The sequence below is a fragment of the Prionailurus bengalensis genome, chromosome C2, assembly GCF_016509475.1.
Source record: "Prionailurus bengalensis isolate Pbe53 chromosome C2, Fcat_Pben_1.1_paternal_pri, whole genome shotgun sequence".
Lineage (NCBI taxonomy): Eukaryota > Metazoa > Chordata > Mammalia > Carnivora > Felidae > Prionailurus > Prionailurus bengalensis.
The window spans coordinates 133,370,126-133,394,852 of record NC_057350.1 but is presented as its reverse complement, the minus strand read 5'-3'; the positions used below and the strand labels follow the sequence as shown (position 1 = coordinate 133,394,852).

The window sequence follows — 24,727 nt, the reverse complement described above, 5'->3', positions numbered from 1 at the left end:
CCTGCTTCCCACCAGTCAGTTTGGTCCCCTTTCCTTTGGTTTCCATTGGGTCAGACCTCTGGATATTTAGACCAACAGATAAAATTGTTTAAGAAGGAAGTTCCATTACATAATATATCAAGGAAGTGGAAAAATTTGTAAAAGTCATTTGCAAGTTGTTTCACTTTGAATTATAAAAATAAAATATGGCCACTTGGGAGTAGTTCAAGATAACAACTGTTGCTCTAGTTGTTTTTCCTGGCACCTGTTTTGAGTCTGTTTTCTCAAAATTATAATTTATTCTTTTTCTCGGAGGAGTGTGAAAGAAAGACTTAATCACATGACAGTAAACAAGACCTTATCTCTTTTCTGACACTAGGGTGAACCTGGATTTCCTGGCTCTCCTGGTGCACAAGTAAGAAGCTATCTTTTGGGGTCTGGCATCTGGTATGCAGCATGTGTCATTTGTTTGTACTTATTTTTCTTTACACTCAACGCTCTGCTTTTGATTCTATTAAGGGAGAAGATGGTGACCCGGGCCACCGAGGAGAGAAGGGGGCGAAGGGAGTCAGAGGGAGGAGGGTAAGAACCAAAGGAATTTCCCAAGATCTGTAGAGGCCCACATGACACCGCTCACAGGAGCAGATTTCTATTGACTTAATGGACTTAGCAGGAAGGCCATTGTCCCCCTAAGTCAGTGCATATTCCACACCTCCCTTGGGCTACTCCACTCTCCCACTTAATACCACTCTCACTTACCTTATAAATGCAAATGTGGCTCATCAAACCGTAATAACAGAAAATCTAAGTTGGAGTTTCAGTTACACAATATCAATATCTGTGTGAAGTCTGGATATCATTCAGAAGGGCATTGTTTTAGCTGCAGAGTAAACACTGATGTTTCTTCAAGATTCTTCCAAGCCTTAAATTTTTCTTTGTTAATTTAGGACTAGAATCTCAAGAATATGGCTGCCATCTTGGTGGACTTTGAGCCATGTTTTCACTGTGCTTTGTAGAGTCTACCATTAAAAATCCATTCCTTCAGGATGTAAAGACTCAATATTGAAAGGCTGCTATCACTGGTGGCTCTATTCAGAAAGAGAAATCTTGTGGATATCTAAAACCCTGGTAGTGTTTAGCTGATAGACATTAGAGAGCAAGGCTTTTGGGAAAAGGACACGAGTAATGTTCAGTGCAGAAGAGAGGAAAGAGAATATTTATTATCTAAGCACTCAATAATTGGTATTTTCACACATTGGCAAAGACATAAAGAAAAATTTGATCTATGTCTAACTTGGTTTGCTCCTGGCTAATATTGCCCTGCTCAGCTAAACTTATCTCTCTGGTTTCAAATAAAAAAAGATAAAGCATCAATTACATGCAGGTAATGCTGTGTCGGTTCAAATACCTGTAAGACGAGCAGCGAGCTAAGGTCAGCTAATACCTTTTTTCAGACTCCAAAGACCAGAAGGTGGTGAAAGAAGTTTTCCTTTCTCTTGTTGCCAGGCCCTCAATATGTATTTCCTGCATTATTTTAATTATACGACCTGGAATCTCAACTGAGTATTGAGTCAATTTGGACTCAATTGTGTGTCTGTATGTATGTCCTCATGTTGGCTTGGATTAGGTATGAGCCCCCTCCTTTTCTAGTCTTGGTGTCTCACCCCATTGATACAGTTCATAAACTAACTGGTCCATAGCAGACTCATGGGACCTTAGAAATAATGACAGCTTGGTATCTTAAAATGGGTCTGATGGTTTTAATCAAGTTGTATTCAAGAGGAGAAGCTTATTCCTTTGGTTTGGCTATTTTTAGGGTAATGCTGGCTTTCCTGGATTTATTGGAACTCCAGGTGACCAAGGCCCTCCAGGACCAGTGGTAACATTGACTCTTCTTTCTATTTTCAACCCCTGGGTAAAAGTAAATGAGAATTTGCAAAGAGCTATCTTAATGAAGAAATGAACATTTAGGATGCACTAGAGGATGTATATAGGGAATGGGCCAGATTTGCTTTAGAGGACATCAACTGATACAGTATATTTATTCGGTATATATTTTTTACCTGAACATGGGGAAGATATTAGAGTGGCTGGAGATTTATAAACATGTCTAAATACATAATACATAAAACTCACTGGACAGTGAGTTTATCAATGCAAACAAGGCGAGTAACAACATAATGCAAACACTAGAAGGAAATCCTAACAAAATATGACATTTATACAATCTTAACTAAACTAACAATGTTGCTGGTCCACAAATATTTTTAAAATTGCCTGGGAGTTCATCTGGTATGAAAGGAAAGACTTTGGGGCTATTGTCACTTTGTGCCACGCCTTATCCTATGAGGCTAGGCTGTCAGTTCGTGAGGGATGGTGTAGTGAGTGAATCCTGGGTTGAACCTGGTGGTTTCACTGCATTTACCATTCACTGTAGAGCAGCAACAAAGTCATAGAATCAAAAATCTTAGAAGCAGAAGGACTGGACGTGGCCATTTACAGTTGAGAAAACAAAAGCTGAGAAGATTATAGTTATCTGCCCGAGATGACAAGTTACTACCTTGTAGAATCTAAATAGAAGCAAGGGTCCTTCGACTCCCAGAGTAGCTGCAGTAAGGCTTATCTGTTCTGAGGGTTTCCAGGGATGACTTGTGCAGCACAAGAGCAGAGATGGGGTGTCAGTGAGTAGCCTGAGGAGAAGGGATAGGGAATGACTGAGGTCTGCTTTACAATTGTCTATGAACGGTCCTGAGATCTTGAAAGGTCTTTTTCTGAATTGGATCCTATACTGTGGCTTGGTCACAAGATGACCTGATCTTCTAAAGGTCCTTATGTACCATAATCCTGGATATCCTGGATTCTGAGGTCTGGGCCACACCTCCTAGACACTCCAACTTTCTTCCTTAAGGAGTCAGAATTTCAGGGCCAGGAGTAAAGGGCAGAAAGTGGGCTATACTGTGGTAGCTTTCTCAGAATCTCTTGCCAGCTCTGGAGAATAATATGTTGTACCTCAGAATCTTGCATTTTAAACTCATATCTGTTCTTTCCAGGGCATCAAGGGTGCCAAAGGTTTGGTAGATGTGATGGTACGTGAACATTTTAATTCTAAGCCTTATCCTTTTTAGCATACAAAGCTTTCCATTTTCACCAAATAGAAATCTATGAAGATTCTTTAGTTTCTCCTCTTGTAAATTATTTTAGTACTTTAAGTTGATCTATAAACTTTACTCAGAGATGTTAGAATCACATCAGTGAAAAGAGTTGGATAATATTTTAAATTGTGGAAGGAATTTGGTTGTTTTTGAGTACTGCAGGTGGAAGGAAAGACTTTGAGGCTACTACCCCTGTGCTATATGCCTTGTTGTAAAGTTTAAAAGTTGCTTATAAAGTATTTATAAGCCAACATATAGTATAGTACAGGTTCGCGTGTCTCGTGACACACCTGAAAACAATCTCAGAAGCTATGATGGCTTTTTATCTCACAAGTACAAAAATACTACTTTGTGGGGGAAGGAAGTGGGAACAAATGAGAATCAAGAAGTAATGGGGTCAAGGGATGAACAGAACAGAGGGGAGAGATCAAAGGAACACAGCAGAATTCTAGGGGAGGTGTGAGGGGCCCATGTCTTGGCAGTTATTCTAATGAACTGTTCCAAGAATTGCTGACATAGAGATCCAAGAATTGAAGGCATTTCTTTGCCTTTTATGCCAAGATTTCTGGATTGAAACTTCTTCAAAATCAGATTTGATTCCACTGCTTTGTGAGGCAGATAAAAAAATAAAGAATTCCCCTTATTTACCTATCTCTAATAATACGAGCACTGTGTTGTATATAAAATGTATTTTAAATGTTTTTAAATATCTGCTGTGTCTAGAAGTATAACTTCTGGATAGTTTCATGTGCTGTAACAATTTTTTGGTTTTCGATTATACCTTAAAAAGCTTCAGAAAGGCACTGATAACACACATATAACATTTCTAAGTCCTGGGGTTAAGAAGGAATATGCTTCACATTAAATACCTTTTACTTTTCTCTCTTTTTCCATCTTTCTAGCAATCTTGTGAAATCATTGACTTAATACAAGAAAACTGCCGTAAGTTGTTTGGGAAAAGGCTCAAATGGGGGCCAGTGGTGAGAAGTTGGAATGGGTCACGGATTGGGGACTTAAGTCACCTGTGGATTTGTCTCACATGAAAAGCTCTTATCAGTTAATGTATTTGGCTCGGTCTCCCCTGGGGCAAGTAATCTTCATGAATGTGGTCTCAGAAATGAAGTGGTTAAAAGGCATGCCATCTCAGTGGTGGAGAAAAATTCTCTTGTAATGTGGCACCTCCTGAAATGCACTGGCAATTGCACACCTACATGTCTGCATCTTGGTGCTTCTTATAACAAAACAAATACAGAGAAGCTTTGTTATTTTTATCCCACCCATTTAAACAAGAGGGATCACCAGTGAGCCTTCAATAAGAAATGTGTCTTTTTAAATTTACATTTATGTTTTAAAAATGGATTTGCAAATGATCGGATCTTAATGTTTTGTCACATTCCCAGACTGGAATTTACTTAGTGTCTTCAATGTATGCCAGGATATTTGCATCCTGTAACATGTACTTTTCCCTATTCACTAGCAATAGGGAGAGAATGTTGATTTGGCAGAGTGCTTAATTTAGATGCTTGGGTTTTCTCCACATACACCCGGCCCTCCTTATTCAAACTCTAAATTCTGTCCATTTCCTTTCAGTTTCTGGTACAGGAGATTCTGGGGTCCTCTTTCCTAGAAATCATAAAGAATAATACTATAATTTTGACCCCAAAGGGAGAACATCAGAGTTGACCATGTCAAAAATTAAAACCCCTTTATATTGAAGAGCACCGTGAGGTCAAAAGCACACAGAAAAATGGGAGGAAATATATGCAATATAAGCAATGGACCCAAGCAAAGGACCTATCTTTTTAACTCTGTCAGGTCAAAGTATATACAGTTGGTCCTACTCAATCATTTTCACCTACAAGCACAGATATTTCATATTTGTTAAACCTGATGTAAAAAACTCTTGGATTGAAAATGGGAGAAAAGACATGAATGAATGGAAGATTCGGAGAAGAAAAAAATACAAACAAACAATAAACCTGTAAAAATGTTTGACCTCCCAAGAGGTCAAAGAATACAAGTGAAAATGAGATACTCTTTTTGTTTCTCAAATTGGAAATACTTTTGAGATGAGAAAAAATTCTCTACCTAAATTTGGGAAATGTATAAAAGTACACACTGCGGGTAGGAGTGTCAGTTGGTACAACCTTTCTGAAGAGCAATTGGACACTGCATATCAAAAGCCACAATTATAGAGATATTATAGAACCATGATTGGACAGAGATGCACAGATATATCTATAAACGCACTCATCACAAAGGGATGTTGGTGGGAGTATCATGAGACATCTATAGTAGACGAGGTGATACTGCTCTAAACTTATGGATGAGAAGAATAGATGTTCATCATATATTAAGTGAAAAAAGATTCAACATAGGACATATACTAAGGTCCGAGTTTTATAAAACTAAATTAACAATTAAATATACATACACATGCATATACATTATAGATTAAAGGTAATTTTAATTTTTGGTTTTCTGATATTTTCCATAAAACATATTACTTGTGCATACACACTTATACATAATATATGGTATATGGTATATGATATATATATATAGTATATTATACATAGTTTTAGCTTTGTGTGTATATGTATATGTGTGTGTGTGTATATATATACATATATATGTGTGTGTGTATATATATATATATATATATATATATATATATATATATATAGTTTCAGAATATCTCAGTGTATTAGTTAGGTTTAAGTTCAGTACAGAGCGACCTCAGTGCTCAATAGCAATGACACAAGTGTATTTCTCAGATCAAAGCCAGGAAGTGGCCAGTCCAGGGTTGATACAGAGCTCCACAGTATTCAGGGACACAGGGTCTTTATAGTTTCTTGTCTTGCCATTAGGGTAAGGGGGCCCTGTTTCCCAAGTGCCCTCAAGGTCCAAGATGTCTATCAAGCTTTAGCTGGTAGTAAAAGGAAGGGAAAAGGGAAGAATATCTTTTTGAAATTGTTTCTACCATTTCTCTTATTCTATTACTCAGAACTTAGTAAGATAGCTCCCCCACTGGGAAATGCCCTCTTTGTGCCAGGCAGCCATATGCCCAGAGACTGGGATCTACTGCTATAGAAAAAAGGAAGAATGGATATTGGGGAGCAAATAGGCAAGAGAGAAGTTCACTGCTTGAATTTCTCAGAGGAGATGGTTTTTTCATATTAAAGCACTCAGCTGGAAAACATACCACTGCCTTTATAAACTAACAATGTCTTGTGTTTTCTCCAAAACAATTTCCCTTCCAGCTTGCTCAACAGGTATGTAATAGATCTTCTTTTTCACTTGAATCTCAAACTTCACCTGTTCAGAGGCATTACAGAAAATCTTAAATCTGTGTATCCATTGTGTCAAGGTGTTTCCAAATGCCCCGTGTTCCCTAGTGAAGTGGTCTTTGCCTTGGACATGTCAAATGACGTCTCCCACTTGGATTTTGAGAGAATGAGAAACATTCTATTATCCCTACTGATGAAGATGGATATAAGTGAAAGTAACTGCCCAACAGGTGCCCGAGTGGCTGTCGTTTCGTACAACTCCAAAACAGACTACCTGACTCGCTTCTCAGACTACAAGGGGAAGCCTGCACTCCTGCAGGCGGTCAGGAGAATCCCCTTGCAAGGGTCAACTGGCAGCAGGAGCCTTGGGGAAGCCATGAGGTTTGTGGCAAGACATGTATTCAAACGTGTGCGCTCTGGCCTTCTCATGAGGAAGGTGGCTGTGTTCTTCCAGGCGGGCTGGGCCCATGATACAGATACCATCAACACTGCCATTTTGGAACTCAATGCGCTGGATATCACCCCTGCGGTCATCACCTTCACAAGAGAGCACAACCTCCCAGATGCCCTGTTGGTAAGTAGGGGAGCTGCTCGGGGGCAAGCGTTAGTACCTGCTTCTTACTCCTCCACCGAGGACCACATGAGGAGTGAGAGTTTTTCAGAGGAAGGGATTCCCTAGAAATTGATGTGTATGCACGGGAAGGGGTAGTCCTCAGTGTGGACTCTGCTCCTAGTGTTACCACTAGTACCAACAGGCCATCTTTTAGTACTTATTCTGTGCCATGTGCCTCACAATATTAACTTATTTAATATCCCCAAAGCTCTATGAGGTGGGTATTCCTGTATGTCTCCATTTCAGAGATAAGAAAACTGAGGCTTAAAGAGGTTAAGTGTACCATCAAAGGTCAAATAGCTAATATCTAGTTAGTAGCAGACTGGTATCTGTCTTCAGAGCCTATGCTTATCTACTATGCTAAATTGTATCATGAGGGTCTATAGAATGTGGTTTTCTTCCTCCTTCCCTTCCTCCCTTCCTTCCTTCCTTCCTTCCTTCCTTCCTTCCTTCCTTCCTCTCTTCCTTCCTGTCTTCCTCCCTCTCTCACCCTTCCTTCCTTTTTCTTTTTCTTTCTTTCTTTCTTTCTTTCTTTCTTTCTTTCTTTCTTTCTTTCTTTCTTTCTTTCTTTCTTTCTTTCTTTCTAAAATATATGCCCATATAGCAAAATGGGTAAAGTGCATTAATTTAAAATACACAGCTGGATGGATTTTTATAAATGTTTAAACCTTCGTGACCAAGACATGGTTCAAGATATTGAACACTTTCAGCATCCAATCAGTTTTCCCAAACCATACACTCCCCAGAGGCACTGCTCTTGCGTCTTCTATCACAGTCAAACAAGGAGTTGGGGTAGTTCCAAACCTTCATGTCATTTGAATCCTATAGCATGTAATCTTTTGTATCTGGCTTTTTCCACTCGCCATAATATCTGTTCTCTTTGTTTATCTATGTTGTGTATATAGGTAGCCTGTTCTTTGTTACTGCTGTTCTGAACTATTTAAAGTGTGTATATACACCACAATTTATTTACCTATTCTCCAGACTTGGCTTTTCTAACTGAAGCTCACATAACACATTTCATGGAATATAAGGGATGATCTATCAAAATAAAGAGTGATTCTCTATTAAGAGACACCAGGATGCTTATGAATGTCATACTGAACCATGTGACATTGCCAATATTCAACTGTGTTGGACCAACAAAATTGGATTTATCATATGGTTCAACCTACTAGCTAATTAATTTGGCTGTGCTAGCCCATTTAATTTTCTCTTAAGCAGAAATGGGAGTTGAGGGATATTATTATCATAGCTGTGAATATGCTCCTAAGAATCACTAGGTAAAATTGTGACAGCTTACAGACTATTGGACTGCATACCTTGGGTTTTGAGAAACAAAGTGAAAATGCAGAAGCGAAGTTCCTTGTTTGCTGTTACATCCCTCTTGCCCACCAGGATGCGTGGACAGGGATGGGTTGGCGAGGCAGGGTGTAAACGAATAACAGGTAAAATCAGAGCGCTTTTATCAATAATGAGGTGTGTTTGGAAAAGTCTCTTCATCTCTCTGGGTCTCATTTTGCTTAGCTCTAAAATAGAGAGAGGGTCACAAATGAATGTGACCTAGCTCTCTTACAGGTATAATGATCTATTTTCCAAAAAGCATTTCCCTAACATTTGGAGAGTGATCCTTGGGGTACAGTTATGTCCCCCAAATGCCCATCACTGCTCTTCTCTGACAGGGGATCCTGGGCAGACAGTGTTGGGATCTGATGTAGAGATGATTTTGGTTAGGATGTTCTTGCCCTCTTCGTTGCTTTGGGTTCCAGGTAAAAGAATGTAATGGTATATGAAAAGAATTTGCCAGCTTCAATATACTCGAACCTCAGCTCTGTTGTTTCTGTCTGCTCTCCTTTCTATTTCCTGGACATATTCTTGCCCCAGGATGCTGGAAACCAATTCTGTTTCTTAAGTGTAGCAATGTAGAAATGTTACATGGTGTTAAATGGCGCTTGCCAGCTCAAATATAATGGATGACCTCATTTCTGGTGACACTAGTAAGGGGAGAAATTGTAAAAATAAAAATCCCCTTCTCAGGACCTGTCAGAAAATTCTCATTTCTTCATAGCTGGGCATATTATAGCCCTTACCCTCCCCTGCTACTCTGTGTGTTATGCTTAGGGGGATCCTATTAGGAGAGTAGGAATATCCTATAATTTGTCTTTATAATTATCTGTCAGAGGAATCTCTGACTATCTGTGGGGTTTTGTTTTTTTGTTTTGTTTTGTTTTGTTTTGTTTGTCTTTCACCTCTATGTTATTTTATTTCACAGAACAATGCTTACATGCTTCTTCTGGAAAAATGATGATTGTTCAATTTGAAACAATTATATAAACAGATGCCCTAATTTCTTGTTCCATTTAAACATGCTCAAGGCTATAGGACATATTGAAAAGACTTTTTAAAGCCATCCACTGGGTCATCTTAGCCCTAAATAAAAGTTTTTAGGGGCACCTGCATGGCTTAGTTGGTTAAGCATCTGACTTCAGCTCAGGTCATGATCTCACAGTCCATGAGTTTGAGCCCCGTGTCGGGCTCTGTGCTGACAGCTCAGAGCCTGGAGCCTGCTTCAGATTCTGTGTCTCCCTCTCTCTCCGCCCCTCCCCCATTTGTTCTCTCTCTCTCTCTCTCTCTCTCTCTCTCTCTCTCTCTCTCTCAAAAATAAACACAAAAAAATTTAAAAAGTTTTTTAAATCCAACTTCCATTTCTACCACTGTAATGGAAATGATGGGCAAATGGCTACATTCCTAGCCCCCCCTGCATTTAGATGTAGCTATTTGTGTCCTCTACAATGGACTTAAATACAATATCGCAAATGACAAAAATATATTTAATATAAAAGCAGAAAAAGGCTTTAAGAAAAAGACACAAAAATTAAGTTTAAAAAGTTATTCTCTGAAATAGATTCATAAAATAGATAAATTACTAGGTAACCTATCAAGAAAACAAAACAGCTTCCAGTCCAAGATGGCAGTGCAGAAAGATTCTGAACACAACTTCTCTATGAACGCACAAATCCACTTATAGAGCAATTCCTCTTGAAGAACTGAGGGCTGACCGAACAGCTTCTGCACACCGAGAGAGACACTAGAGAGGGAAAGGCGAGAGAGACGCTGACACGGCAATGAAGGGAACTTCACCTTTGATGTTGAACTGTAGTGGGGAAGGCTGTGCAGAGGGAACCCTGAGCAGACTTGTCTGCCCTGGGGCACAGAAAAAAAAGCCACAGTCTAAAAGGACACCTAGAATATAAAGAAACCATGGGGCCCCTGGGTGGCTCAGTCGGTTAAGCGTCTGACTTCGGCTCAGGTCATGATCTCACAGTCCATGAGTTTGAGCCCCATGTCAGGCTCTGTGCTGACAGCTCACAGCCTGGAGCCTGCTTTGGATTCTGTGTCTCCCTCTCTTTCTGCTCGTCACTCCCTTTGCTCGCGCTCTCTGTCTCTCTCAAAAATAAACATCAAAAGTTTTGTAGCCTTGGACTATTTGTGCCTGATCCCATTGTTTTCTTGGTCTTATTTTTTAAATTTATGTAAATTCAAGTTAGTTAACATATAATGTAGTATTGGTTTCAGGAGTAGAATGTAGTGATCCATCACTTACATATACCACACAGTGCGCGTTCCAACAAGTGTCCTCCCTAATGCCCATCACCCATCTAGCCCCTCTCCTCCCCTCCAGTAACCCTCAGTTTGTTTTCTGTGTTTAAGAGTCTCTTATGGTTTCTTCACTTTCTGTTTTCATTTTATTCTATGTTTGTTATTTTATATTTATATAAAATATTTTTATATATTTTATATACATAAATATTTTATATATTTTATAACAAATATAATTTCATATATTATATATATTTATATTTATATAATATTTATATTTATTGTTATTTTATATTTTATTTTTATTATTTATTTTTATTTTAATGTTGATTTAATTTTGAGAGAGAGACCACGCAAGCAGGGGAGGGGCAGAGAGAGAGGGAAACAGAATTCCAAGCAGGATCCATGCTCAACGTGGAGCCTGACACGGGTCTCAATCTCACAAACTGTGAGATCACAACCTGAGCCAAAATCAAGAGCTGGACTCTCAACTGACTGAGCCACCTAGGCGCCCCTATCTTATCTTATTTTTCCTTCTGTTCTCCTATGTTCATCTGTTTTGTTTCTTAAATTCCACATATGGGTGAGATCACATGGTATTTGTCTTTCTCTGACTGACTTATTTCGCTTAGCATAATACCCTCTAGTTTGATCCACATTGTTGCAAATGGCAAGATTTTATTCTTTTTGATCGCCAAGGAATTGTATATATGTATTACCACTTCTTCTTTATCCATTTGTCTGTTGATGGACATTTGGGCTCTTTCCATAATGTTATTGTTGATAGTGCTGCTATAAACAATAGAGTGGAGAAGGGTGCATGGGCCCCTTCGAATCAGCATCTGTGTATCCTTTGGATAAATAAACTAGAAGTGTAATTTCTGGGTCATAGGGTAGTTCTGTTTTTAATCTTTTGACCTCCGTATAGTTTTCCACAGTGGCTGCACCAGTTTACATTCCCACCAGCAGTGCAAAAGTGTTCCCCCTTCATTGCATACTTGCCAACATCTGTTATTTCTTGGGTTGTTGATTTTAGCTATTCTGACAGGGGCGAGGTGGTATATCATTGTGGTTTTTATTTTGTATCTCCCTGATGATGAGTGATGTTGAGCATCTTTTCATGTCTCTGTTAGCCATATGGATGTCTTCTTTGGAAAAGTGTTACTTCATGACTTCTGCCCATTTCTTTACCAGACTATTTGTTTTGCGGGTGTTGAGTTTGATAAATTCTTTATAGATACTAACCCTTTATCTGATATGTCATTTGCAAATATCTTCCCCCATTCCATCAGTTGCCTTTTAGTTTTGTTGATTGCTTCCTTCACTGTGTAGAAGTTTTTTATCTTGATGAAGTCCCAATAGTTCATTTTTGCTATGTTCTCCTTGCCTCTGGAGACATGTCTGGTAAAAAGTTGCTGCGGCCGATGTCAAAGAGATTGTTGCCTGTTCTCCCCTCTAGGATTTGGATGGTTTCCTGTCTCACATTTAGGTCTTTCATCCATTTTGAGTTTAGTTTGCGTATGGTGTCAGAGAGTGGTCCAGGTCCATTCTTCTGCATGTCGCTGTCCAGTTTTCCTAACACCATTTGCTGAAGAGACAGTCTTTTTTCCATTGGATATTCTTTCCTGCTTTGTTGAACATTAGCTGACCATATGTTTGTGGGTCCATTTCTGGGTTCTCTATTCTGTTGCATTGATCTATGCATCTGTTTTTTTGCCAGTATCATACTGTCTTGATGATTACAGCCTTGTAATACAGCTTGAGGTCCAGAAATGTGATGCCTCCAGCTTTGGTTTTCTTTTTCAACATTACTTTGGTTATTTGAGGCCTTTTCTGGTTCCACACACATTTTAGGATTGATTGTTCTAGCTCTGTGAAGAATGGTGATGTTATTGTGATAGGGATTGCATTGAATGTGTAGATTTCTTTGGGTAGTATAGACATTTTAACAATGTTTGTTCTTCCAATCCCTGAGTATGGAATATTTTTCATTTCTTTGTGTCTTCTTCAATTTCTGTCACAAAATTTCTATAGCTTTCAGCATACAAATCTTACCTTTTTGGTTAGGTTTATTTATAGTTACCTTACAGTTTTTGGTGCAATTATAAATGGGATTGATTCCTCGATTTTGCTTTCTGCTGCTTCATTCATTATTGGTGTATAGAAAGGCAAATGATTTCTGTACATTGACTTTATATCCTCCAACTTTCTGGATTCATGTAGGAGTTCTAGCAGTTTTTTGATGGAGTCTTTTGGGTATCCCACACAAAGTATCATGTCATCTGTGAAGAATGAAAGTTTCACTTCTTCCTTGTATGCCTTTTATTTCTTTTCATTGTCTGATTGCTGAGGCTAGGACTTCCAGTACTATGTTGAACAGTGGTGAGAGTGGACATCCCTGTCGTGTTCCTGACTTTAGGGAGAAAGCTGTCAGTTTTTCCTCCATTGAAGATGATAGTAGTTGTGGGTCGTCTGTATATGGCCTTTATGATCCTGAGGTATGTTCCTTCTATCGCTGCTTTCCTGAGGGTTTTTATCTATAAAGGATGCTGTATTTTGTCAAATGTTTTTTTTCTGCATCTATTGAGAGGATCATGTGGTTCTTATTCTTTTTTAAATTAATGTGGTGTATCACATTGATAGATTTGCAGATATTGAGCCACCTCCTGCATCCCAGGAATAAATCCCACTTGATTGTGGTTAATAACTCTTAAAATATTGTTGCATTAGATTAGCTAGTAATGTGTTGAGAATTTTTGCATCCACGTTCATTGGGATATTGGTCTGTAATTCTTATTTTAGTGGGTCTTTGGTTTTGGAATCAAGGTAATGCAGGCCTCATATAATTGTTTGGAAAATTTCCTTCCATTTCTATTTTATGGAACATCTTCAAAAGATTAGGTATTGGCTCTTCTTTAAATCTTTGCTAGAATTCCCCTGGGAAGCCATGCAGCCCTGGACTCTTGTTGGGAGATTTTTGTTTACTGAATCGATATCTTTACTGGTTAGAGGTCTGTCTATTTCTTCTTGTTTAAGTTTTGGTAGTTTATATGTTTCTAGGAATTTATCCATTTCTTCCAGAGTGCCCAATTATTGGCATATAATTGCCCATAATATTCTCTTTTTATTGTTTGTATTTCTGCAGTGCTGTTTGTCATCTCTCCTCCTTCATTTGTTATTTATTTGGGTCCTTTCCTCTTTATTTTTGATCAATCTGGCTAGGGGTTTATCAATTTTGTTAATTCTTTCAAGGAACCAGCTGCTAGTTTCATTGATGTGTTCTACTCTTTTTTAATTTTTTTTTATTTCAGTATTATTGATTTCCCATCCTCTGCTGGTTTGGGGCTTTATTTACTGTTCTTTTTACAGCTCTTTTAAGTGTAAGTTTAGGTTGCACATTTGAGACCTTTCTTCCTTTTTAGGAAGGCTTGGATTGCTATATACTTCCCTCTTATGACCACCTTTGTTGCATCCCAAAGGTTTGGGATTGTCTTGTTTTCATTTTCATTGGTTTCCATGTACTTTGTAATTTCCTCTTTAATTTCTTGGTTAATCCATCCATTCTTTAGTAGTGTGTTCTTCAACCTCCATGTATTTGAGGGCTTTGCAATGTTTTCCTTGTTGATTTCAAGTTCCATAGTGTTGTGATCTGAAAATATGCATGGTATGATCTCGATCTTTAGTGCTTGTTCAGGCTGATTTGTGACTCAGTATGTGATCTATTCCAGAGAATGTTCCACCTGCACTCGAGAAGAATGTGTATTCTGCTGCTTTAGAATGAAATGTTCTGAATGTATCTGTTAAGTCCCATCTGGTCCAGTGTGTCATTCAAAGCCATTGTTTCCTTGTTGATTTGCTGCTTAGATGATCTGTCCATTGTTGTAAATTGGGTGTTAAAGTCCCCTAATATTATGGTATTATTATTATTTATGAGTTTATGTTTGTGATTAACTGATTTATATATTTTGGTGTTTCAAGTTGGGGCATAAATATTTATACTTGTTAGATCTCCTTGGTGGATAGATTCCTCCATTATGATATGAGGCCTTTCTTCATATCTTGTTACAGTCTTTGTTTTAAAATCTAGTTTGTCTGATATGATTATGGCTACTCTGGCTTTCTTTTGACGTCCATGAGCAGCATAGAAGATCCTTCATCCCCTCACGTTCAATCTGCAGACATCTTTAGGTCTAAAATGAGTCTCTTGTAGGCAGCATATAGGTGGGTCTTGTTTTCTTATCCATCCTGATACCCTATGTCTTTTGATTGGAGTATTTAGTTCATTTACATTCACTGTGATTATTGAAAGATATGAATTTATTGCCATTGTGTTGCCTGTAGAGTTGGTATTACTGGTGATGTTCTCTGGTCCATTCCAGTCCTTGTTGCTTTTGGTCTTGTTTAGTTTTGTTTGGTTTTGTTTTTTCTCCACTCAATGAGTCCTCCTTAAAATTTCTTGCAGGTTTAGTGGTCACGAACTCCTTCAGTGTTGTTTGCTTGCGAAACTCTTTATCTCTCCTATTTTGAATGACAGCCTTGCTGGATAAAGAATTATTGGCTGCATATTTTTCCCAGTCAGCATGTTGAATATATCCCGCCACTCCTTTCTGGCCTGTCAAGTTCCTGTGGATAGATCTGCTGCCAACCTGATCTGTATTCCCTTGTAGGTTAAGGACTTCTTTCCTTTGCTGCTTTCAAGCTTTTTTCCTTGTTTATGTGTTTTGTAATCTGACTATGATATGCCTTGGTGATGGTCAGTTTTTGTTGAATTTATGGGAGTTCTCTGTGCTTCTTGGATTTTGATGTCTGTGTCCATCCCCAGATTAGAGAAGTTTCCTGCTATAATTTGCTCACATAAACCTTCTGCCCCCTTTTCTCTCTCTACATCTTCTGGGACTCCTATGATTCAGATGTTATTCCTTTTCAATGAGTCACTGAGTTCTCTAAGTCTTTTTTTTCCCCTTTCTTTCCCTCTTTTTTTCCTGCTTCATTATTCTCCATAATTTTATCTTTTTTTTTTTGATGTTTATGTATTTTTGCGAAAGAGTGAGCACAAGTGGGAGTGGAGCAGAGAGAGACAGGGAGAGAGAATCCTAAACAGGCTCCATACTGACAGCAGAGAGCCTGATGTGGGGCTCAAACTCACAAATGTTGAGATCATGACCTGAGCTGAAATCCAGATGCTTAACCAACTGAGTCACCCAGATGCCCCCATAATTTTTCTTCTATATTGCTGATTCACTGCTCTGCTTCATCCTTGCATGCTGTCACAGCATCCATTCAAGATTGCATCTCGGTTATAGCACTTTTAATTTCAGCCTGACTAGAATTTATTTCTTTTATCTCCACAGAAAGGGATTCTCTGATGTCTTCTATGCTTATTTGAACCCAAGCTAGTATTCTTATAATTGTGGTTTTAAATTCCAGTTCAGACATCTTACCTATTTTGTATTGATTAAATCCCTGGCTGTCATTTTTCCCTGTTCTTTTTTGGGGGGTGGATTTCTCCATCTTGTCATTTTGGGAGGACGAAAAAAAATTAATAAAATTAAATGTAAAATTAAAATTAAAAAATTAAAAACAAAAAAAACCCACAATCAGATAAAGGAAGCTAGATTCAAGGCGTGTTTTGGTCTACTTTTTGAGAGAAGCTTGATAGAAAAGACAAAAGAAAAAAAAGCTAAAAAATGAAAAAAAAGATTTTTTAAAAATAATAAATAGAATAAAAAATGTGCTGTTTCCAAGAAAGAAAAAGAAACAAAATAAAGAGAAAAAACAACATAAGCAGGAAAAGAAGCAAGGAAAATGAACAAACAAACAAGCAAACAAAATGAAATCCAGTTGAAGCTATATCAAGTTTCCCTTAGAACTGGAACTTTGCAGAGTGGAAGGGATTGTGCTGGTCTTCGTGGGGAGGGTCCTGCTGCTCTAATTCTCAGGCTGACTTGCCCTAGTGGAGATATGCCACTAGGTTGTACAGGTTGGCAGGGCTTGTTGTAAATGGGTCTGTTCGCCACTTGATGGCACTGCTTAGCTCACTGGGGTTGATCAGTGAGAGCGTGCTAGAGGTGAAAATGGCTTCACCCTACTCTCTAATCTCCAGTGCAGGAATTTTGCACCCTCACAGATGCATGATCAGTCACTCCTCCTTTGTCTCAGGCTGTCCTCAACTCTCTGCCTTTACCCTATCTTTGTCCAAGCTGTCTGCCTGCCAGGTGGTGCCTCCATCCAGAGTTTTGTCTCACACAGGGCTATGTTTCAAAACTCCACGCTTTAGCGAGGCTTGGATCTGTGCTGGTCCTCAGGGAGGGTCTTGCTGAGTAATGGCCAGGTGCCACCTTGTCCCGGAAAATGCTCGTGTGATCACTCAGTGGCAGAGGCTCAGAGTTTATGGTAAATCACAACACATAGCTGGCACCAGTGTTTGCTGCACTCTGGTGTCTTTGTTCCAATATGAGTAAATGTGGCAGCTCTCTGGGTCTTCCAGGACTTTTACCCATGGCGTGGCCATATTGTCTCTACCAAATACACTCCAGCCAAAGGAACTGCTTCTCTGTGGGGCATATGGGCCCCTCAGACTAAACTGTCTGCTCCTAGGGATTCACCCTGCATTTCTGCTGGAGCACCACCAGGCATTGGGCTGCAAACCTTCAGACTCTGTGCTCCACTGTTTATAGAAAATTGGCAGTATTGAAACCCTCTCCTTTTTCCCCATCAGTGGCTTTGGGGAATAGTTTTCTTGTCCAGTCCTCTGTATTTTCACTCTTTCTCTCTCGCTTTCTCTCCAGCTACTTTCAGGAGGAGTGCTTTTCTTGTAGGATCCAATGCACTGCACTCTATCCCCCTTTCTCTTTCTTTCTCTGTCCTCTCTCCATGAAAATTGCTCCCTACCTTCCACGGCACCATGGCTTTTCTCTCCCCCAATTCACCTCTCCACACTGCATACCTGCCAAGATCTATTGCTCAAATTATGCAGATTGGTGTGTTAATCCTCAGACCAATTTTCTAGGTGTTCAAAATGGTTTGATGCTGATCTAGCTGTGTTTCAGGGACAAGACAAGCTCAGGTCCCCATACCTTTCTTTTTCCCTGATCCCATTTGTTAAGAACTGTCCAGTTGCCCGTGTCTCAAAATATTTGCCCTATTTTTAAAGTTAAAAAGCAGAGGATTGCAGGGAAAATGCAATTTCAGTGCCAGGTTTAAAATTTCATGTTTCTTTATGAAAAGTCTAGTACATGTTCCTTTGAAACATTACCTAGGATAATAGCTCACGTTTATTGACTCAGGCACTGTGCTAAGTCACTTATGTCTTTTAATCCTTAAACAACTCAGTGAGATAACTATTATCATAGCCTATTTTTCAGATGATGAGACTGACACACCGAGAAGTTAAATAACTTGCTCAAGATGTGGAATTCCCAACAGCAATAAGATTTTGAGTTCAAAAGTGAAAAATAGGAAGAGAGTTTAGAAGTTCTAAGTTCTTCCATGTATTAATTCATTTTATCTTTACAACAACACTATGAGATAAATCTATGAACTGGTTCTATTTTTATTTCTATGTATTGCTCTTTAAAAAAAATCCAAATCCATGGGGCGCCTGGGTGGCGCAGTTGGTTAAGCGTCCGACTTCAGCCAGGTCATGATCTCGCGGTCCGTGAGTTCGAGCCCCGCGTCAGGCTCTGGGCTGATGGCTCGGAGCCTGGAGCCTGTTTCCGATTCTGTGTCTCCCTCTCTCTCTGCCCCTCCCCCGTTCATGCTCTGTCTCTCTCTGTCCCCAAAATAAATAAAAACGTTGAAAAAAAAAATTAAAAAAAAATCCAAATCCAAAGATTGGAATGCTGGCTATCGTGGAGACAAAAGAAATCAGCTTTAGAAGATGAAAACATTAAGAGGAGGGCCAAAAAATTTTGGGGGGGTCACTTTAAATTTTTGTTTAATTTCAGGACTCAGAAAAGTTAGAGGAGGACATTCTTTTTATTTTATTTTATTTTTAATTTTTTAAATTTTACATCCAAATTAGCATATAGTGAAACAATGATTTCAGGAGTAGATTCCTTAATGCCCCTTACCCATGTAGCCCATCCCTCCTCCCACAACCCTTCCAGCAACCCTCAGTTTGTTCTCCATATTTGAGTCTCTTTTGTTTTGTCCCCCTCCCTGTTTTTATATTATTTTTGTTTCCCTTCCCTTATGTTCATCTGTTTTCTCTCATAAAGTCCTCATATGAGTGAAGTCATATGATTTTTGTCTTTCTCTAACTCATTTCGCTTAGCATAATACCCTCCAGTTCCATCCACGTAGTTGCAAATGGCAAGATTTCATTCTTTTTGATTGCCGAATAATACTCCATTGTATATATACACCACATCTTCTTTATCCATTCATCCATCGATGGACATTTGGGCTCTTTCCATACTTCGGCTATTGTTGATAGTGCTGCTATAAACATGGGGGTGCACGTGTCCCTTTGAAACAGCACACCTGTATCCCTTGGATAAATGCCTAGTACTGCAATTACTGGGTCGTAGGGTAGTTCTATTTTTAATTTTTGAGGAACCTCTATACTGTTTTCCAGAGTGCCTATACCATTTTGCATTCCCACCAGCAGTGCAAAAGGGATCCTCTCTCTCCTCATCCTCACCAACATCTGTTGTTGCTTGAGTTGTTAATGTTAGCCATTCTGACAGGTGTAAGGTGATATCTCATTGTGGTTTTGATTTGTATTTCCCTGATGATGAGTGATGTGGAGCATTTTTTCATGTGTCATTTGGCCATCTGGATGTCTTCCTTGGAGTTCTCTATAGATTTTGGATACTAACCCTTTATCTGATATGTCATTTGCAAATATCTTCTCCCATTCTGTCGGTTGCCTTTTAGTTTTGCTGATTGTTTCCTTCGCTGTGCAGAAGCTTTTTATTTTGATGAGGTCCCAGTAGTTCATTTTTGTTTTTGTTTCCCTTGCCTGCGGAGACGCGTTGAGTAAGAAGTTGCTGCGGCCAAGATCAAAGAGATTTTTGCCTGCTTTCTCCTCTAGGATTTTGACGGCTTCCTGTCTTACATTTAGGTCTTTCATCCATTTTGAGTTTATTTTTGTGTCTGGTGGAAGAAAGTGGTCCAGGTTCATTCTTCTGCATGTCGCTGTCCAGTTTTCCCAGCACCACTTGCTGAAGAGACTGTCTTTATTCCATTGGATAGTCTTTCCTCCTTTGTCAAAGATTAGTTGCCCATATGTTTTTGGGTCCATTTCTGGGTTTTGTATTCTGTTTCACTGATCTGAGTATCTGTTTTTGTGCCAGAGGAGGACATTCTTTTTTGAAGAAAGTGTTGGGTTGTCCAAAGAGGCTCTTGCAGAGGTCATGGATGACCTGCTGCCGAGGCCATGTGGGTTGTTATTTTCTATTAGATTTTTACTCCCATACAGCCAGGATCAGCAACCAAGGGAAGAAATTAGGCAATTAGGCTTCACACTATGTTTTTGTTCCTTGTGTTATCTAGACATGTTTTCTTGGCACTGGAGCCTCACTTATTCACCTGTAAAATAGGAATAAACTCACAGATTTGTTCTAAGAGTTCTAGGAGATAGTGTCTACTGGCACAAAAACTGACACTTTCTATTTATATACTCAGTGTATAGCTGTTATTATTACCATCACTTCAAGGACCTTAAGAGTGCCTCTATGCCCAGTAACTATTTATTAAATTAGACAGCTTCCATTAAGTAGGCACCTATGACGTTCCAACCACGTGCTATGTGGTTTTAATGCCTTGTCACCTTCACCCCTCACTGCTCAGAATGTGGCCCCAGGACTGGCAGCATGAGCATTACCCAGGTCCATGAGAAATGCCAAATCTCAGACTCTACCCGATCTAATTAATCAGGTTCTGCATTTTTAACAAGATCCGCAGATGGTTTGCATGGACATTTAAATTTGAGGAGTGTTGGCCTAATCTTCATAACTATCACACAAGTTAATAATGATAATCTGCATTTCCCAGATGAGGTAAGGGAAGGTCAATGGTAAAGCGACTTGTTCCTGGGGCGCCTGGGTGGCTCAGTTGGTTAAGTGTCCGACTTTGGCTCGGGTCATGATCTCATGGTTTGTGAGTTCGAGCCCCACATCAGGCTCTGTGCTGACAAATCAGTGTCTGGAGCCTGCTTCGGATTCTTGTCTCCCTCTATCTCTGCCCCTCCCCCACTCATGTTCTATCTCTGTCTCTCAAAAATAAACGTTTAAAAAAAGATTGAAAGCAACATGTTCTAAACTGCATAATCCTGGAATTTGCACTCCAATCTGTCAGGTTCCCAAGTCCCACTGTGCCACCTGACACCCCATTCTATCTAATGCCAACCCCTGGGGAGTCCAGAAGAAGGCAGCTGTTTCATAGCAGTCTTGGGGTGGGATGGGACCATGCCGACCGTGAGGAGTTGGGGCTGGACTCAACCTCCTGGAGTCCGTCACAGGTTACATGATGATTCTCTTTTTCTATTTCCGTCTCCTTCCCTAATTTGTCTAGTTTCCCCTTCTTGTTCCCCAAGTCCTTGCCTCAACTGGAAGCCAGATGGTTTCCAGCTCTCCCTCCTTAGGGTCAAGTTAGCTCCCCATCTGTCCAAAGCAAATCCTCCTTCCCAACCCTTGGTTCCTTCTCTTCTACTCCCATCTGTCCAAGCCAAGAGCCTCCCCCAACTTAGTTCTAGAAACAAACATTGTCCCATGACCCTGGCAGCTTAGTACAGCAGCTGAAACATTGAATCAAACCCTGTGGATCTCTCCAGCTCAGGGCTCATGGATACTTCTTTAACATTGGGGCTAGGGTTTGAAGGTTGTCTGGATCCTTTGAAAAAAATATCTGTCTTTGAAACAAAAGAGGACATTAATACAAATCCATGTGCCATGTCTTCTCTCCTCCATACACTCCTGTCTTTTGTACACAACTAATCCCAACAGACCACAGCCAGGCATTCAGGAGGCTGGTTGAGAGAATCACCAAAGGTGTCAATTTAAACCACTGTAAAGCTTCGCCCACCAAGCAGATCACTTAGTGTTTAAGGTACTCTATATTTGAAATTTCCTACTCTGGTGCTGATGGGAGTTTGTAGTAAGGATCAAAGAGCCAATTTTCTCCTCTCTTTCTACTGGATTCCCTCCTATACTGTTTCTCTGCTTAAGCTTTCCCAGGAATTGTCTCATTCACCTTATCAATGACAAGGACCATGCTGGCAAGTCCAAATTCAAAGTAATTAATTTTTCATTGATAACAACTACATACAGATGATCTATACTGAATCATATTTCCCTGTGGACTTGCATTGGATTTTGTGTACTTGTTCCCACAATTTTATTTTAAGAACAGGAAAAATTTTAAGCGTGACCATAAAATTATTCTCCCTAAGAAAAGTTTTTAAAAAGATGTAAGTTTGTAACTATTCCAATTCAGTTGAATTTGGTAATTTTCCAATAAGCGTACAAGAGATGGAATAGTTATATCTTCTGAGTTGCTCAGAGTTGAAAAGGTAACACAGTGTCCTGAACATGAGGCAAATACAGAAGACTGTAACTGAAGACCAGGCTGTATTGAAACAGAAAGAAATCCCATGGCATCCATTCAGATCCTAAACTCTGTTGCTGAGGAATCAGAGGCCAGAGGCTTGTCCAAGGTCACACAGCCAACTATGGGAGAGGACCCTTCCCATGGGTCAAACTTGGGGAGATGTTTGAATTTCTTTGAAGTTTTTCATAGTATCTTAAAATTCCACACAAATCCTGCATTTTGTAATACACTTCACCGAGGTTTCCTGTGGTTTAAAAAATAATATACACTAACTTAGCATTTCCCCACAACTCTGCATAAAATTGATACTCCTAGGATGATTTTGGACCTCTCACAGCTTCTGGAACACTGCTATGGGTCCTGCTTTCAGAAGCATTTCACATTGTCTCTTGTGGATTCCAGTAAAGCCATCAATGTGTCATATCTGTGCCTACGCTCTTCTCTTTAATTCCTGATGATTTGTTTGGTTTGGTCAGTATTCAGATCTGATGACCATTTGGAGTAAATCAGAATGTTGAATTTTGGCAACGCTGCACTTTTCCTTCATGTCAGCTTCCTCCATCTGTCAGGGGAGGGGGTTCCAGGGTTTCACATGTGCTGTGTAGCTGCACATTGAAGGTGGGTGTTCTCTAATCTCTGGGGAGTGGGAACACTGGGGAGAATTCTATAGGCAACCACTGTCTACTCTGGGCCTTCATACATGGTGTTCCTCCACACTGTAATACTTTTGCCTGCTTCTTTGCTAAGTATCCTACTCATTCTCCCCAAAGTGCTAGATGTCGCTATCTGCATCAGGCTCCCTCTATCCCTTGCTCTTGAAATGAACATTCCTAAAACATATCAATAGATCTCTTTCTTGAAAATTGTTTTTCTCTCCTTCTTGTTAGGTTTTAAGCTCTTTGAAGGTGTGATTATGTCAGTTTTGTATCGCCACATGTTTTGTTAAGGCTTTTATGTAGTAGCTGTTTAATTGATCTTAGTTAATGTGAATTTCTAATTCAGCAAAAGGTATAACCATGTGAGGAAGAAGAGAAGATGCATTTTGCCTTTCTTCTCAAGAGCCTTAGTAAAGTTTCCATGGTTTTTTTTTTGTGTTACATTAGCACGAACAAAAGTCCAACTCTTTATATTTCTTTCTCCACATGGGATTTTCTTTCAAGTAAGCTCACTCTGAGAGATAAAGCTTGGGATACGTTGCAGTCCCAAACAAAAAGAGTGAAGAGCTCTATAAGGAGTACATGTTACAGAAAATTATTTTCCACAGTAACATGATGTTAGCCCTAGACCTTAGGCCCTCGATTCCAGAGGAGGGTCCAGAGCCTGCTTGGTCCTGGCCACAGGGATGAAGGAGGAGGAGATTCTCCTCAGTGGGCCACTGTCCTTCATGGTTTGGCAGAGAGCAGACAATGGGATGGATATGACTAACCTAACAACCACCTCACATCTGGAGAGAAATAATCTGAAAGTATTCCTAATTTTATCACGAGTTAGAAGTCCTGGAAATAATCTGCATCTGTCAGAGAAGATTAATTGTGGAACCATTCATGCCCAAGTCTCAGTGGCTTATCATAGTAAAGTAATATTTATGCCATACTTTGGCATAATGCAATTCCTTTGATGTGCATTGGAGGACAGGAGTGTTTTGTGCTATGGACCCATTTCAGCACCTGGGCTCCTGTGAATGTCCCCACCATACCCAAGGTCCTCAGAACCTTTTTCTGGACCATCTACATTTGACTGGGAGATGTGCATGCACTAGAAATGGCATCCATCTGCTTGCTAGACATTGGCTAGACCCTAGTCATGGTCCAATTAGTTACGAGGAAAGGTGGGGAGGAGTTAAGATGGCAGAGCAGCATGAAGACCCTGAGCTTTTCTCATCCCTGAAATGCAGTTAGATCATCACCAAGCCATTTTGAACACCTATGAAATTGATCTGAGGATTAACACACCAATCTGCATAACTTGAGCCATAGAACTTGGCAGGTACATGGTGTGGAGAGGTGAATTGGGAGAGAAAAGCCACAGAGGGTAGGGAGCTGTTTTTGTAGACAGAGAGGACAGAGAGAGAAAGAGAAAGGGGGAGAGTGTGGCACGTTGGGATCGTGCAAGAAAAACACTCCCCCCCAAAAGTAACTGGAGAGAGAGAAAGAATGAAAACACTTGCAGGTGACTAAGCAAGAAATCTGTTCCCCAAAACCATTGATGGAGAGAAAGAGAGAGTTTCAATAGCACCACTATATAAACAGTGAAGAGCAGCGCCTGAAGGTTTGAAGCTCAGTGCCTGGTAGTGTTTGGTTGAGGAAGTAGGGCAAATCCCCAGGAGCAGGCAGTGGGGTCTGAGGGGCCTGTGTGCCACAAGAGGAGAAGTGGTTCTCCTGGTTGGAGTGCATCTGGTAGAGACCATACAGCCTCCTCACAGGCAAAGGTCCTAATGGACCCCAGAGAGCAGCCACGTTTGCTGGTATTGGGACAAAGATGCCAGAGTACAATGAAACCTGGCACTGGCTGTGTGTTATGATTTGCCATAATCTCTGAAT

The 24,727-nt window shown here is 39.8% G+C and overlaps 1 protein-coding gene across 3 annotated transcripts in view; it reads left to right on the top strand.

The window, feature by feature from the left end:
- LOC122492004 (collagen alpha-4(VI) chain-like) overlaps positions 1–24,727 on the top strand; it is a 118,951-nt gene that overhangs the window by 79,369 nt on the left and 14,855 nt on the right. For all 3 annotated transcript variants that reach the window (XM_043595428.1, XM_043595425.1, XM_043595427.1), the window contains exons 26-32: positions 359–394; positions 499–561; positions 1,796–1,858; positions 3,030–3,065; positions 4,034–4,073; positions 6,395–6,406; positions 6,502–6,995. In XM_043595428.1, the coding sequence (XP_043451363.1) occupies positions 359–394; positions 499–561; positions 1,796–1,858; positions 3,030–3,065; positions 4,034–4,073; positions 6,395–6,406; positions 6,502–6,995 (744 nt within the window). The remainder of the gene's footprint in view (positions 1–358; positions 395–498; positions 562–1,795; positions 1,859–3,029; positions 3,066–4,033; positions 4,074–6,394; positions 6,407–6,501; positions 6,996–24,727) is intronic.